The following is a 15,387-nucleotide window of genomic DNA, read 5'->3' as shown; positions in this document are numbered from 1 at the left end:
GCGCACGCGTGCGGATGCCTTACCTGTAATATATTTGTGTTGACTCCCAGGTGGAGGAGCTGGACCTGTCGACGGTGGTGCCGTGCTGCTCGGGCCCCAAAATGCCGCACGATAAGGTTCCCGTCACCGAGATGAAGGCCGACTTTGAGGCCTGTCTCAACAACAAGATCGGACGCAAGGTCAGTACGGGCAGGGCTGAGAGAGGAGCGTTGTGTGTAACAGTGAAATCCCCTTATAACCTTAACCAAGCTTCCTGGGTCGTGGACGACCCACAGCCTCCAGGCCTTGACATTAACGTTTCTGACAACTTGCCCTGTCGGGCAAGTACACATCAAAACTACTTGCCCCATTTTTTTATTACTTGCCACAATAAACTAAATAGAGAATGAGATATAAAACAATAAAACGGAGTAACGCAAACAGTAACACACTGACTCTTTTGCTCAAAGATGTTTTGCAAGCATTTCTTTCTTACACAACACAACATGAAAACAACACAACATGTAAACGTTAAAATCCTTACCTTGCAGAACATCAGACATTTTTCGTCGTCGTATTTTACCCACGGGAATTCCGTAAGCCAAGATGAGAGGAATTTCCGGTCACGACAGGCCTCGAATGCCTTCTTCTGGGATTTTCGTTTCGAACCATCGTCTGTGTCATCTACACCGCGCTTTGAAGTTGTTAAAAAGGAAACATCGACGACTGCGAAGCCATTTTGAACTGTGCTTCTCAGTTTTCAGATAGCTCTTCATTGATTGGCTCTTAGCCGTGACCTAAACCAATGAGAAGCCGCGTTAGATTAAAGAAATGTCACCAAATCGGAAATTCCTGAATGGGGTGAATACATGAACGAAAGCATTTCCGGTTAGCAGAAGCGATCGATAACATTGGGGGAAACATTGGAAGAGTCTTGTTCTTCGGAAGTTTGGTCCTTTGTACGCCAAAGTATTTGAATACATTTTAATTTTCATTGACATAATATTGTCATTTGCCCCGTCGGGCAGCTGGTCATAATGTTTACTTGCCCGACAGGTTCAAACGCTTGCCCGGGCTGTCGGGCATTCGTTATTGTCGAGCCCTGAGCCTCACAAAAGCGTCTGTATCTCTATAAAACTAGTTGGAGTTTTTGATTCAGACTTCATGTAATCCTCAAACACCATAGCACCTTCCTGTCGACCATTTTTTTCAAAGATTATCTTTGTAAACAAACAAATTAACAATGACATCATTTGAACTATACAGTCGGAATGGTGTGGGTTGTGGACGACCCATGTGGAGTTAAAGGTGTTTTAAGGTGTTTATCCCTATTGGGATGGCGTGGTTCATGTACGACCCATATTCTGCAAAGAAGCGGAAAAGAGTTTATCCCTATTCGGATAATGTGGGTCGTGTCATCCGGACTGTGTAGTCCAAAGCGTGATCCGTTGAAGGGGGATTCGAACACAAAACCTTCCACATGTTCCTTTTGCTGTTGATTGATGCACCATTCAGTGAGATGCAGGCAACATTAGGCGAAGGTGACCGAGCACCATTCAGTGAGATGCAGGCAACATTAGGCGGAGGTGACCGAGCACCATTCAGTGAGATGCAGGCAACATTAGGCGGAGGTGACCGAGCACCGTTCAGTGAGATGCAGGCAACATCAGGCGGAGGTGACCGAGCACCATTCAGTGAGATGCAGGCAACATTAGGCGGAGGTGACCGAGCACCATTCAGTGAGATGCAGGCAACATTAGGCGGAGGTGACCGAGCACCATTCAGTGAGATGCAGGCAACATTAGGCGAAGGTGACTGAGCACCGTTCAGTGAGATGCAGGCAACATTAGGCGGAGGTGACCGAGCACCGTTCAGTGAGATGCAGGCAACATTAGGCGGAGGTGACCGAGCACCGTTCAGTGAGATGCAGGCAACATCAGGCGGAGGTGACCGAGCACCATTCAGTGAGATGCAGACAACATTAGGCGGAGGTGACCGAGCACCATTCAGTGAGATGCAGGCAACATTAGGCGGAGGTGACCGAGCACCATTCAGTGAGATGCAGGCAACATTAGGCGGAGGTGACCGAGCACCATTCAGTGAGATGCAGGCAACATTAGGCGAAGGTGACCGAGCTCTTTCCCCTCATTCAGCAGACGCTCTCATTGGCCATTCCTGTATGTTTGGGGCCTACGTTGCTGCTCTTCTTCTTCTGCGTTCGTGGGCTGAAACTCCCATGTACACTTGTGTTTTTGCACGATTGGGTTTGTACGTGTATGACCGTTTTTACCCCGCCATTTAGGCAGCCATACGCCGCTTTCGGAGGAAGCATGCTGGGTATTTTCGTGTTTCTATAACCCACCAAACTCTGACATGGATTACAGGATCTTTTCTGTGCGCACTTGGTCTTGTGCTTGTGTGTACACACGAAGGGGGTTAAGCCACTAGCAGGTCTGCACATCAGTTGACCTTGGTGTTTACTGTGTGTTTTTTCTAATTAATCATAGAAACCCCCTTATAACCTCAACCAAACTTCCTGGGTCTGGGAGATCGGACAAATTTCCACACTAATAACCCACCAGGCGACCGCGGCCGGGATTTGAACTCACGACCTTCCGATTAAGAGGCCAACGTCTTGCCACCCAGCCACAGCGCCCGTCAGGTTGCAGCTCAACTCTGTACTAGCCATGTCTTGATGTTCTAGGGCCATGCAGTTTACTTGCAATTTATCAATCAATCAATATGAAGCTTATATAGCGCGTATTCCGTGGGTACAGTTCTAAGCGCTTGTCGAAGAGTTGTCAACACAGGGCTAACAAAGAAACTAACATCTACAGACAGACACAAACCCAATCACACACTAGCAAACCCTGGTAAACATACAACAAACAACTGTTTAACAACAATGTACACATCAATAGCTAGGTCCAAACAAAATAATATTAAGCACAAAGAAAACACCTCTCACAGAGCACAGCACAAGAATGTCTTTTGGGGCACAACACATCACTGTCGAACATGAAAGTCGCAGCCAGCTACGGGAAGAACTGAGTCTTCAACCTACTCTTGAACGCGCCAAGAGAGGGGCTCTGGCGAAGCTCAAGCGGCAGGGAGTTCCAGACGGAGGGGCCCGCGGAGGGAAATGCACGCTGACCAGCAGATGCGAGTTTCGAGCGAGGGATGTGAAGGCGGAGTGGGTCAGCAGCAGAACGAAGGGGACAGTCGGAGGGCTGGGTGTACAGGTCCAGGGAGGATTGAATAATTTACATTGCATTTCACCTACAGTCCCTACATCTTCAAAGCCCATTTCTTTTTCTTAGCATTTCTAATTGTACCATTATTTCTTTCACACCTTCAGGGACCTATAGTAGCTCATTGAAGCCAAATGATTCCCACCGCCCTGGCTATGTTTAACCCACACCTTCCCCAACTAAAATACAGACCAGAAAAAGCTGTGGGAAGCGATCAAATTTCACAGCAATGGGACAAACGTCACAAGAAAGTAATGACAATGTACAAAATAGAAACAAAATGTGGTGGGGCTGTGACGGTTGTGGGTGTTTGTTTCCAGGGTTACGCCATACCCCAGGACAAGCAGGGGGCGGAGTTTCCCTTTGTGTATGAAGGTCAGGAGTACACGCTGAAACACGGCTCGGTTGTCATCGCCGCCATCACTAGCTGTACCAACACCTCCAACCCCTCTGTCATGCTGGGCGCAGGTGTGTGTTTGTGTGTGTGTCTCTGTGTGTGTTTGTGTGTGTGTCTCTGTGTGTGTGTGTGTGTGTGTGTGTGTGTGTGTGTGTTTGTCTGTGTGTGTGTCTAAGTGTGTATACGTGTGTGTCTGTCTGTGTGTGTCTAAGTGTGTGTGTGTGTGTGTGTGTGTGTCTAAGTGTGTTTGTGTATGTGTGTCTGTGTGTGTGTTTCTGTGTGTGTATGTATGTGTCGATATCTGTGTCTAGTTTTAGTCTGGAAGAGCAGTGGCTGTCTTGATCTGTGTTGAAAGTCATACTGTAGTTTGGTCAAAAATGCAAATAATGTACATTGGTTTCACTGTATGATGTCTGGTGTCATGGTGCTGTGTGCAGGTCTGCTGGCCAAGAAAGCGGTGGAGGCGGGTCTGACGGTCAAGCCGTACATCAAGACCAGTCTGTCGCCGGGCAGTGGTGTTGTCACCTACTACCTCAGGGACAGCGGCGTCACCGAATACCTGCAGAAACTGGGGTACCTTCATTCTGCTTTGTCACTTACATCTGTCTGTCTGTCTGTCTGTCTGTCTGTCTGTCTGTCTGTCTGTGTGTCTGTCCGTCTGTGTGTCTGTCCGTCTATCTGTCTGTCTGTCTGTCTGTCTGATTGTCTGTCTGATTGTCTGTCTGATTGTCTGTCTGTCTGCCTGTCTGTCTGTCTGTCTGTCTGTCTGAACACATTCCTAACATCAACATCCTGACTGCTTCTTGTGCAAAGTGATTTATTTTTATTTTACTCTGAATTAATTTTACAAAAAGCTACTTGTGTCACTAACAGGCACAGTAAGCCTCCCGTAAACCATCACAGATACTGTCAGGCTTTTACACACAGTACAAACACCCTTTCGTTTAAACACTCACCGCTTGAGAACATCCTAGGTGCCCTACGTAAAGAGCGAGCAATCTTTACGGAAGGCACCTAGGATGTTCAAGAGGAGGGGTGCCCCATGTAAACCGCCTGGTCCGATCTGAGATGGTGAGCCAAGGATAGCTAAATCGTCCGCCCGATCGTCGGGGACGAGTAAGAAATCAACCGGGCTAGTAGAAACCGCCTGGCAACTCGCTCAGCTGGCCTATGCAAATTCTGGTCAAATACAACACTTTTGGTTGAAATATTGAATTTTAAAGCCATAGAAACACTGCAGGAGCAGGAACTTCTGTCGTCTGCAAAACCGCCGCCATTTTCTTGTGGAAAAAAAAATCAGGCTCCTGTCGTATTAATTGTGTAATGAAATCTGACATTCATAATTTGGTGTGTAGTATTTACCGTGCCAGTGACATTTTTGCCCGGCTAGTGACTTAACTTCTTGAAGTTACTCGCCCGGCTGGTGAGTACATTTTTTTATTTGACAATCCCTGGGTGCCCTTTGTAAAAAGCCTGGTCGGATCTGAGATTGTGAGCTGAATGTTGAACAGGGGAAAGATCATGCCTTTAAGGATGACGTGCTGTGTTTCAGCTTTGACATTGTGGGCTACGGGTGCATGACGTGTATCGGCAACAGCGGCCCTCTACCTCAGGAAGTGGGCGACGCTATCGAGAAGGTCAGTGATACAGGTGTCCGTAGGACTGATGCTTTCATTGGCTTCAGGGAGTAACAGGGTGAAGGTAGTCCCATATAATCATTGAGAAGGTCAGTGATACAGGTGTCCGTAGGACTGACGCTTTCATTGGCTTCAGGGAGTAACAGGTTGAAGTCCCATATAATCAAGTTTCATCTCCCACAATGCCGAGAGGAATGGGTCATGGGGGATAGAACGTGAGAATACGTCACTGAACGAATGTATTCCATCCTGTAAAGACGTACTTGGTGCTCTGTCCTTACTTTGCTTTGATTTCATTTCTTTGGTTATTTCTTTTTCTTATTTGGTTAGAGATCTCCAATCCTGGCAGAGCTGAGCTTTATGAGGGCGGTGCCCACTCCCCTCCCTTCCTGCCTAATTTGCCTCAACTACATTTCCTGTACAGGGGAACCCCCTTTTAAGACCCCCCAGTTTAAGACCCCCCAGTTTAAGAACCCTCCTTTATAAGGCCTTGTAGGGCGGGGAAGTAGCTCAGTCGGTAGCGCGCTGGATTTGTATCCAGTTGGCCGCTGTCAGCGTGAGTTCGTCCCCACGTTCGGCGAGAGATTTATTTCTCAGAGTCAACTTTGTGTGCAGACTCTCCTCGGTGTCCGAACACCCCCGTGTGTACACGCAAGCACAAGACCAAGTGCGCACGAAAAAGATCCTGTATTCCATGTCGGAGTTCGGTGGGTTATAGAAACACGAAAATACCCAGCATGCTTTCTCCGAAAACGGCGTATGGCTGCCTAAATGGCGGGGTAAAAAACGGTCATACACGTAAAATTCCACTCGTGCAAAAAACACGAGTGTACGTGGGAGTTTCAGCCCACGAACGCAGAAAAAGAATAAGGCCTTGTTTTCTCAGACTTTCTGTTCATAACCTCTGTAAAATTACCCCCCATTTTAAGACTCCCTCCTTTTTAAGACCCGATTTTCTCAGATTTTTGGAGGTCTTAAAAAGGGGGTTCCACTGTAACCATATTGACGACTAGGGTTGCTGTAACTCAACAGGGAGACCTGGTGGCGTGCGGCGTGCTGTCAGGAAATCGTAACTTTGAGGGACGAATCCACCCGCTGACCCGAGCCAACTACCTGGCGTCCCCGCCTCTAGTCATCGCCTACGCACTGGCCGGCACTGTCAGCATCGACTTTGACACGGAGCCCCTCGGTAAGCTCTTCCAGTCATTTTGTCTTCTTTTTTAGTTTGTACTGTCTTCTTTACTGATTTTCTTCTTTCTCTTTCTGTCGTATCTTACTTGTTACCATTAGAGTACCCCCCGCGGGTTTGGGGGAAGAATTTACCCGATGCTCCCCAGCATGTCGTAAGAGGCGACTAACGGATTCTGTTTCTTCTTTTACCCTTGTTGAGTGTTTCTTGTATAGAATATAGTCAATGTTTGTAAAGATTTTAGTCAAGCAGTATGTAAGAAATGTTAAGTCCTTTGTACTGGAAACTTGCATTCTCCCAGTAAGGTCATATATATTGTACTACGTTGCAAGCCCCTGGAGCAAATTTTTGATTAGTGCTTTTGTGAACAAGAAACAATTGACAAGTGGCTCTATCCCATCTCCCCCCTTCCCCCGTCGCGATATAACCTTCGTGGTTGAAAATGACGTTAAACACCAAATAAAGAAAGAAAGAAAGACAGACAGACAGACAGACAGACAGACAGACAGACAGACAGACCATTAGAGTGTTGGGGTGTTTTATTGTTCTTGTTCCCTCATGGGCGATGGCTTAGATTGTAATAATTCAAATATTGTTTATATAAAAAAATTATTTGTGTTTGAGAGAGAGACAGACAGAGAGACAGACAGAGAGACAGACAGAGAGAGTGAGCGATTGTGTGTATGTATGTGTGCATGTATATATGTGTTTATGTGGGTCTATGACTATGAGAGAGAAAGAGAGAGATTGGCTAACTGTTGATGACTATGAGATTGGCTAACACATTGTTTTTGCTGGCTTGTTTTGCAGGCACGAACCTTGAGGGCAAGCCAGTGTTCCTGAGGGATATCTGGCCGTCACGAGATGAAATCATGGTCAGTGCACCGCCTCTCACTCCATCCCTCTACCATTTGTGTGGGCTTTATTGACTAGTTTTTGTGTGTGGTTTTTTGACTCACATGCGAAGCAAAAGTGAGTCTATGTACTCACCCGAGTCGTCCGTCCGGACGTCCGGAAAACTTTAACGTTGGATATTTCTTGGACACTATTCAGTCTATCAGTACCAAATTTGGCAAGATGGTGTATGATGACAAGGCCCCAAAAAACATACATAGCATCTTGACCTTGCTTCAAGGTCAAGGTCGCAGGGGCCATAAATGTTGCCTAAAAAACAGCTATTTTTCCCATTTTTCCCATTTTCTCTGAAGTTTTTGAGATTGAATACCTCACCTATATATGATATATAGGGCAAAGTAAGCCCCATCTTTTGATACCAGTTTGGTTTACCTTGCTTCAAGGTCAAGGTCACAGGAGCTCTTCAAAGTTGGATTGTATACATATTTTGAAGTGACCTTGACCCTGAACTATGGAAGATAACTGTTTCAAACTTAAAAATTATGTGGGGCACATGTTATGCTTTTATCATGAGACACATTTGGTCACATATGATCAAGGTCAAGGTCACTTTGACCCTTATGAAATGTGACCAAAATAAGGTAGTGAACCATTAAAAGTGACCATATATCATGGTAGACAGAGCCAATAAGCATCATTGTACTTCCTATGTCTTGAATTAACAGCTTTGTGTTGCTGTTGCATGACCTTGGATGACCTTGACCTTGGGTCAAGGTCACATGTATTTTGGTAGGAAAAATGTGTAAAGCATGTGAGTCGTATGGGCTTTGCCCTTCTTGTTTATGGAGAAAGGGGGGCAGGAGGGAAGAGCTAATCATTGATGTTGGTTTTGGTATCTATCAAATCAAATCAAATTCACTTTATCATCTCAATCTGAAAAATTACATTGGTGGCGCATAACCATGAAGACAAGCGCATGACTGAAACATAACATTAGAATAAATGTACGATTCTTGTATAACCAGCACTCTCGATGTATACAAATAATCTTCCCGAGTAGATGTAAAAGATTCATTTAAACCATAGACCATTTATCCTGGACCGCCAACTAGCTCTCTCTCCGCTCTTTCTCTCTATTACGAGGTAGCGGCTTCTCGCATTTAGGAACCTACGCTTACAAGCCTTTCAGAAATCAGGGGGACGTGATATCCGGTGTCGATTGTAAACATGGACGAAGTTGCCGAGGTAAGTTCTGAAAATGCTAAAATAAACTCAGCAAAAGTGCATATGGAACATGTTTTTCGATGAGTTTTGTTAAGTTTAGTTTGGAGTTTTGGAAAATCCAGTTCATTGTCACCTCCCATTGTCACAAATAACTGGAGCGTGCTTTCTTTTCACTGTCTTCGAATCGCTGGCCTTTCAAACGTGACGAGTTGGGGGTCCAGGCTATTTGGTCTATGTATAAACACACACTTACACATGCACGCATGCACACACTATTAGTTTGCATGAAGGTGGGGGGAGGGGTTTGAAAAAGTTTGTTTTGGTATGTTCATTGAGGGGGGGGGGGGGTCAACATACGCACTCACACACGCACGCACTATTAGTTTTCATGGAGGAGGCGGGAGGAGTAGGTATTATACTTCTCAATTTATTTTCTTTTTTGTTCAGGCGGTGGAACAGCAGCACGTCGTCCCGGCCATGTTTAACGACGTCTACTCCAGGATCTCTGTGAGGCTTTTCCTCATTATAATTATCTTGATGATATTTTTATTCAGCAAACGCTCATACATGTGGACTGATGAGACCTAGGAACTCATACGATTTTGCCGTATTTTGTACGCTTGATTGTGTACAATACGATCAGTCCGGTCAGTGGAAAGAAATACGACGAGAAACATTCCTGGACTACTTGTTTTCACAAGCGCATCCCAAAGCTGATCCAGTATTTTGACACATGATTACAGTTTTTGTCAGGAAACATTGAAAGAAGCATTTGTTTTAAATGTATTAGTAAACTTAACTCACGGTGCGTTGGACGCTGGTGAAGCTTTTTGAATTCATGGATGTTCAAACGGTGTGTGAAAATACGCCAAGTTTGTTTGAGAATACTCCAAGTACAAAACAGGGGTCCCCAGGTCTGTGGATTGATCTATGCCATTGGGGACATGTGTCCACCTAAGCCACGTTATATTTTGATTGTACATTTACACAAAAAAGCCTAAAATTCAACGTTTTACTGTTGTTGTTGTTGCCTTCAATGTGTACAATTAGAGAGTAGACATATTAAGTTTAAGCTAACTTATTCTATCATGGTGAAAAAATTGAGATGGTATTAATTATTATAGTGTGGGTTATGGTGTTTTGGGGTTCAAACTAAAATGGTTGAACAGTGAAACCTCCCTTTTACAACCTCCCCCCCCCCCCTCTCCCTCCTCCCCCCCCCCCCTCTCTCCCTCCTCCCCCCCCCCCCCCCCCCCTTTTAAGACTTTCTTCTTTTTGAGACCTTGCTTTCAACGGGCGCTGTGGCGGGGTGGTAAGACGTCGGCCTCTTAATCGGAAGGTCGAGTGTTCGAATCCCGGCTGCGGCCGCGTGGTGGGTTAAGTGTGGAGATTTTTCCCATCCCCCAGGTCAACTTATGTGCAGACCTGCTAGTGACTTATCCCTCTTCGTGTGTACACGCAAGCACAAGACCAAGTGCGCACGGAAAAGATCCTGTAATCTATGTCAGAGTTCGGTGGGTTATAGAAACACGAAAATACCCAGCATGCTTCCTTTGAAAGCGGCGTATGGCTGCCTAAATGGCGGGGTAAAAACGGTCATACACGTAAAATTCCACTCGTGCAAAAACACGAGTGTATGCGGGAGTTTCAGCCCACGAACGCAGAAGAAGAAGAAGAAGAAGACCTTGCTTTTTCAGATTTGTCTGCAAAGTTACCTCCACTTTTAGGCCTAAAAGGGGTGTTCCACTGTATTGTAGATGAATGTTCACATGGCTGTTGGTTTCTTTGAGCAGAAGGGGAATTCTCGTTGGAACGCGCTGGACATTCCAGAGTCTGAGCTCTACGCTTGGGACGAGAAGTCGACGTACATCAAGAACCCGCCCTTCTTTCAGACCATGGTGAGTGGGCATGGCAGGGAATGGTTGAAAACTCAGGCGGATTGGAATATGGTTTGTTCATTTGAGTTGGTAACAGCTGTTCCTGGCCTGCATTTTAGAGTTAAAAATAGTCAAGGCAGAGGCTACCAACAGCTGCATTTGAACGGTTGAAAACGACGTTAAACACTAAATAAAGAAAGAAACAACAGCTGCATCCAGCACACTGTGAAGCTCGCTTGCTTGTTATACCCAAATGATTCTGCTCTACACCGCGCTTCACCAGAAGATGATACTTATCAGTGTAAGGTTCTGAGCGAGCCAGCACTGCTATGGAGAGCGGTGATGGAAAGGATGCTGAAAATAGCAGTCTGCCTGCGGCTAAGGAGGCAGAAATGAAGCCCTGGGAATATCCGTGTGGTGGATGTTTGGGGGTGGGATTTGTGTTTTAATGGGAGAGAGAGAACGAAAGACACTGTGTTCCGTGTGAGGTACTCTCTGCCAGGCTGCCACCAGCTAAAAATAACCGGCAGTACCACTCTCCTCCTGCCTATTTACCCTTTCCTTCCTCCAACCCCTTCCGCCCACACTGGCGCCTGAAATATATAGGGCCAGACCTGCACTCTTCTTTGTCTGCAGCGCTAGCGTGCGTGGCCCCAGCTCTCTGTTATGCTGTGTTGATAACCTGGATGCCGCGAGCAGAGAGATAGCAGTCGAGCAGAGAGATAGCAGTCGTTCTGAGTGTGTGGTGGCCACAGAGATATTGCCTATTTCGGAACTGATGTTTTTAGTGTGTTTAGTTGTATTTATTGCAATGCATGCCACAATTCACAAGACAGAAGAAAGGATACATGAGAGAATTAGAAAAAGTGTGTTCCCCCCCCCCCCCCCCCCCCCCCAAGTATATAATTATGCGACTCTTTGCACTCTGAAAAAAAATGTGCATGCTGCATTTAATGAAACACCTTGAAACAACGCAGTAAACAAAACATCCTAAATGTGCCACAATAAAAGAACACAAAATAATGAAAGATAAAGACAAAGGTAATCCCCAAGTACATAATACATATATACAACACTTTACGAAATATATACAAACAGTAGAGTATATACAGTCGTATATTTACATACATATTATGCCAAGGACTACTAGTAGAAGTCATTGATGGTGCGCATGTAAAATTTGTTTTGCGTTTATATAAGTATATAATTCAAAATAGTGTAGATAATGTCAGTAACATATAAGAAAGAAAACTGTTCATGTTACAGTGTTAGCTGCATGTGAATAAAACAAAAAAGCTTACCTCACGGCCCTCCTATACAAGTCTCACAAACTTGTATATATAATATACCACAGGAGAAAAAAAAACGTAGCTCGCGCGCGCTCACCCAAATCCGCGCGAAGTGCCACATGATATTATACCCCGACAACACATAGGCGGATAATACATGTATGTCAATAGTATGAAACAAAACATGCCACAATTTTCAAGACAGAAGAAAGGGTAAATGAGAGAATTAGAAAAAGTGTTTGCTCCTCAAGTATATAATTATGCCACTCTTTACACTCTGAAAAACATGTGCATGTTGCATTTAAAGAAACAGGAACGGCACAGTATGTAAGACGGCAGAAGACAACACAGTAAACAAAACATCCTAAATGTGCCACAAAAAAAGAACACTAATTAATGTCGTATTTAAAAACATATTATAGGCATGCGTATGGTGCGCATGTGAAATTTGTTTTGCGTTTATATAATTCAAAATAGTGCAATTAATGCCTGTAATATAAAAGAAAGAAAAAACGGTCTTTCAATACATGTTCATGCAAATTGTTAGCTGCATGTGAAGAAAACAAAAAGCCTACCTGACCCTGCAACTGTTGGTCAGTAATCCAATAGCAGCACACAAGTCGATTTGAAAGTTTTTCAACACAGTTTTTCACTCGTATTGTTCTCACAAACTTGTATATATATACCACAGGAAAGAAAACTCGTCGATCCGACGACAATTTAACGTTTGTTTCATTATCGCAAACAAAACAGAACAGACAAAACGAAACAAAACTTGGGTTTGAAATGATGTTGAAGCAGCTGACACGACGACTGTGTCATTGTTAGTACTTACATCACTCTGACTCTGAGTCGTACCCTTGCGAGATGTCAGCAGGTCGAACAGACGTTTTTTGACCACACGGCTTGTGGTTTTTGTTTCAGGTGTTGAAGAACACTGTGGCTGAAAAGTTTCAACAATAGAAGTGCTTGTACAGGCATCAGTACTGTCAACACATGTGCTTTTTCTTTGCGGACTAGCAGCTTTTTCACTGGCTTTTTTTTTTTTTTAAGACAACCGGCCATTTGTTCGGCAAACGTTTTACACACACTACAGTCAGCTACTTCCACTTTGGAGTTGTATTGTGTCCACATCACTTTTGTTTGTTCAATGTTACTATGCATTGCTTTTGAGAATCCTTGAGGTGGAATGTTAGGGTTTTTTTGTTGGCTGAGACGAACAGCGCATGTTGCACACAATGTACTTGAGAAAGTGGTGCCATTAGCTTCTTCAGAAACTTGAATACCGTGAAACTGAAACAACCCTGATGCATAGTTTTTGCAATGCCTAATGGTATGATGTTTGTCCTTCGCTGCCTTTGATCTTCTGCCACAAATTCTGCACATAGCATTTAGCCTAAATATGTGGAGATCTTCTGTATGTTGCACTGCCGCCATTCTTAACTGAGACACCTTAAATCAATAAATAGAGTGACTACAAATTGAAAGAAATTGATAACAATAAACAATCAAAACCATATACACTGATACAGACAGGCAAGAACATAAGCACAATTACAGTCACAACATTAAGTCAGGAATAAACACGTCACAAAAAAAAAGGGGGGGGGGGGGGACGCAAAACAAGCAATACAAAAAACAGAACAGATGAAATGCACTAGAGTCGAGTGCCTGTGCCAAACGGTGCATGCACTGATTAGGCGCGTGGATTAACGAAACAAAACTGCTCTAATCTCAAACACAAAAACTTATTCTCACTCTATGACACAGTTTAGACTAAGTACTTACTGACGGCAACATCAGAAACACAGTCGGTCGTTGGTATAAACATTGAGCGTGGTTACAAAATGGTATACAATGCGCACGTTTTGATACAACAAAGAACGACTTGCCGGTAGATTCGATAGCAGTATTACTTCAAAATCAAACAAACCGAATCCTCACTGGAACTCTAGTTTGCACATACACAAAGCCTGAATATCCGAGAAACAATATACACAAGATGACGGTAATCCAACGTTCAAGTCACGCAAACCAGTCCATTTCATACCAAGAAACACGTATTTTGTCACACGCTGTGCACTTCCAGAGTACAATGAACAAGGGCTTTGTGAGGCGCGCTCGGCTGGCATTTCCCCCGCGAAACTAAAGAGGTCACCGCCAGCGCTATTTATGGCCTGCTTGCTCCAAGCTGCCTGGCCGCTCAAATAGCATAATCGCGGCAGCAGTGAAATAGTGTGAAGAGTGAGTGTATGTGTGTGACTCTCAGTCTGTCTGTACAAATCTTAACTCAGAAAACAACGAAACATGTGCGACCTTTACTTTCACTTCAACAAACAAGCATAGACACCCACTCCTTTACCACTGTCATCAATGAAATGAGCGTGACCGACCAAGCGTAGAACCGGCACGGTTGGCCTAGTGGTAAGGCGTCCGCCCCGTGATCGGGAGGTCGTGGGTTCGATTGGCAATCTAGTGGCTGCTCCGCCTGGCGTCTGGCATTATGGGGTTAGTGCTAGGACTGGTTGGTCCGGTGTCAGAATAATGTGACTGGGTGAGACATGAAGCCTGTGCTGCGACTTCTGTCTTGTGTGTGGCGCACGTTAAATGTCAAAGCAGCACCGCCCTGATATGGCCCTTCGTGGTCGGCTGGGCGTTAAACAAACAAACAAAATGACCAAGCGTAGACCCATTACTTTAACCGATGCTTGTTTTCACCAGACAAAGGAGTTGTCACCGCCACCGGGAGTGAAGGACGCCCATGTGTTGCTCAACCTGGGTGACTCTGTGACCACCGACCACATCTCTCCTGCCGGCAGTATCGCGCGTAACAGTGCCGCCGCCAGATACCTGTCTAGTCGGGGGTAGGTTGGCTTGTTGTTTTACTCTTTGTGTGTGTATGTCTCTCGCTCTCTTCATATGGTTCTGACTGGAGTGAGGTTGCTTCCCCCCTCTCTCTCTCTCGCCCTCTCTCTCTCTCTCTCTCTCTCTCTCTCTCTCTCTCTCTCTCTCTCTCTCTCTCTCTCTCTCTCTCTCTCTCTCTCTCTCTCTCTCTCTCTCTCTCTCTCTCTCTCTCTCTCTCTCTCTCTCTCTCTCTCTCTCTCTCTCTCTCTCTCTCTCTCTCTCTCTCTCTCTCTCTCTCTCTCTCTCTCTCTCTCTCTCTCTCTCTCTCTCTCTCTCTCTCTCTCTCTCTCTCTCTCTCTCTCTCTCTCCAGTTACTCTCTCTTAGTCAACCTTTCTCTCTTTTCCTGATTGCTTGATTCCTTTATTGGTTGGTTGGTGGGTAAAGGTTTCAACTGAGAGCAACAGTCACCCCAATGTAGTAATGCCTCCCAATCTTAATCTAGCTGTTTTCAATTCTGTATGCCCCAGTGGCGTTTGTTGTCGGTTCGTTTTCTAAGAGACAAAATTGCCAGCATCCTGATTGTTTTGGATTTTTGAGTCACTTGAGAAAAAGTGACTCTATGTAATCGGTCAGTGTTAGTCTGTCCGGCCGGCCGTCCGGCCGGCCGTCCGTAGACACCACCTTAACGTTGGACTTTTCTCGGAAACTATCAAAGCGATCGGGCTCATATTTTGTTTAGTCGTGACCTCCAATGACCTCTACACTTTAACGATGGTTTCGTTGACCTTTGACCTTTTTCAAGGTCACAGGTCAGCGTCAAAGGAAAAATTAGACATTTTATATC

The 15,387-nt window shown here is 45.1% G+C and overlaps 1 protein-coding gene across 2 annotated transcripts in view; it reads left to right on the top strand.

Moving 5' to 3' along the window:
* Positions 1-15,387, top strand: part of LOC138950549 (cytoplasmic aconitate hydratase-like) — a 39,654-nt gene that overhangs the window by 19,819 nt on the left and 4,448 nt on the right. For both annotated transcript variants that reach the window (XM_070322264.1, XM_070322265.1), the window contains 9 exons: positions 51-179; positions 3,551-3,698; positions 4,065-4,200; positions 5,180-5,264; positions 6,297-6,453; positions 7,264-7,328; positions 8,980-9,039; positions 10,326-10,430; positions 14,420-14,562. In XM_070322264.1, the coding sequence (XP_070178365.1) occupies positions 51-179; positions 3,551-3,698; positions 4,065-4,200; positions 5,180-5,264; positions 6,297-6,453; positions 7,264-7,328; positions 8,980-9,039; positions 10,326-10,430; positions 14,420-14,562 (1,028 nt within the window). The remainder of the gene's footprint in view (positions 1-50; positions 180-3,550; positions 3,699-4,064; positions 4,201-5,179; positions 5,265-6,296; positions 6,454-7,263; positions 7,329-8,979; positions 9,040-10,325; positions 10,431-14,419; positions 14,563-15,387) is intronic.

The sequence above is a fragment of the Littorina saxatilis genome, linkage group LG16 (assembly GCF_037325665.1).
Source record: "Littorina saxatilis isolate snail1 linkage group LG16, US_GU_Lsax_2.0, whole genome shotgun sequence".
Lineage (NCBI taxonomy): Eukaryota > Metazoa > Mollusca > Gastropoda > Littorinimorpha > Littorinidae > Littorina > Littorina saxatilis.
This window is presented reverse-complemented; position numbering and strand designations above follow the sequence as displayed.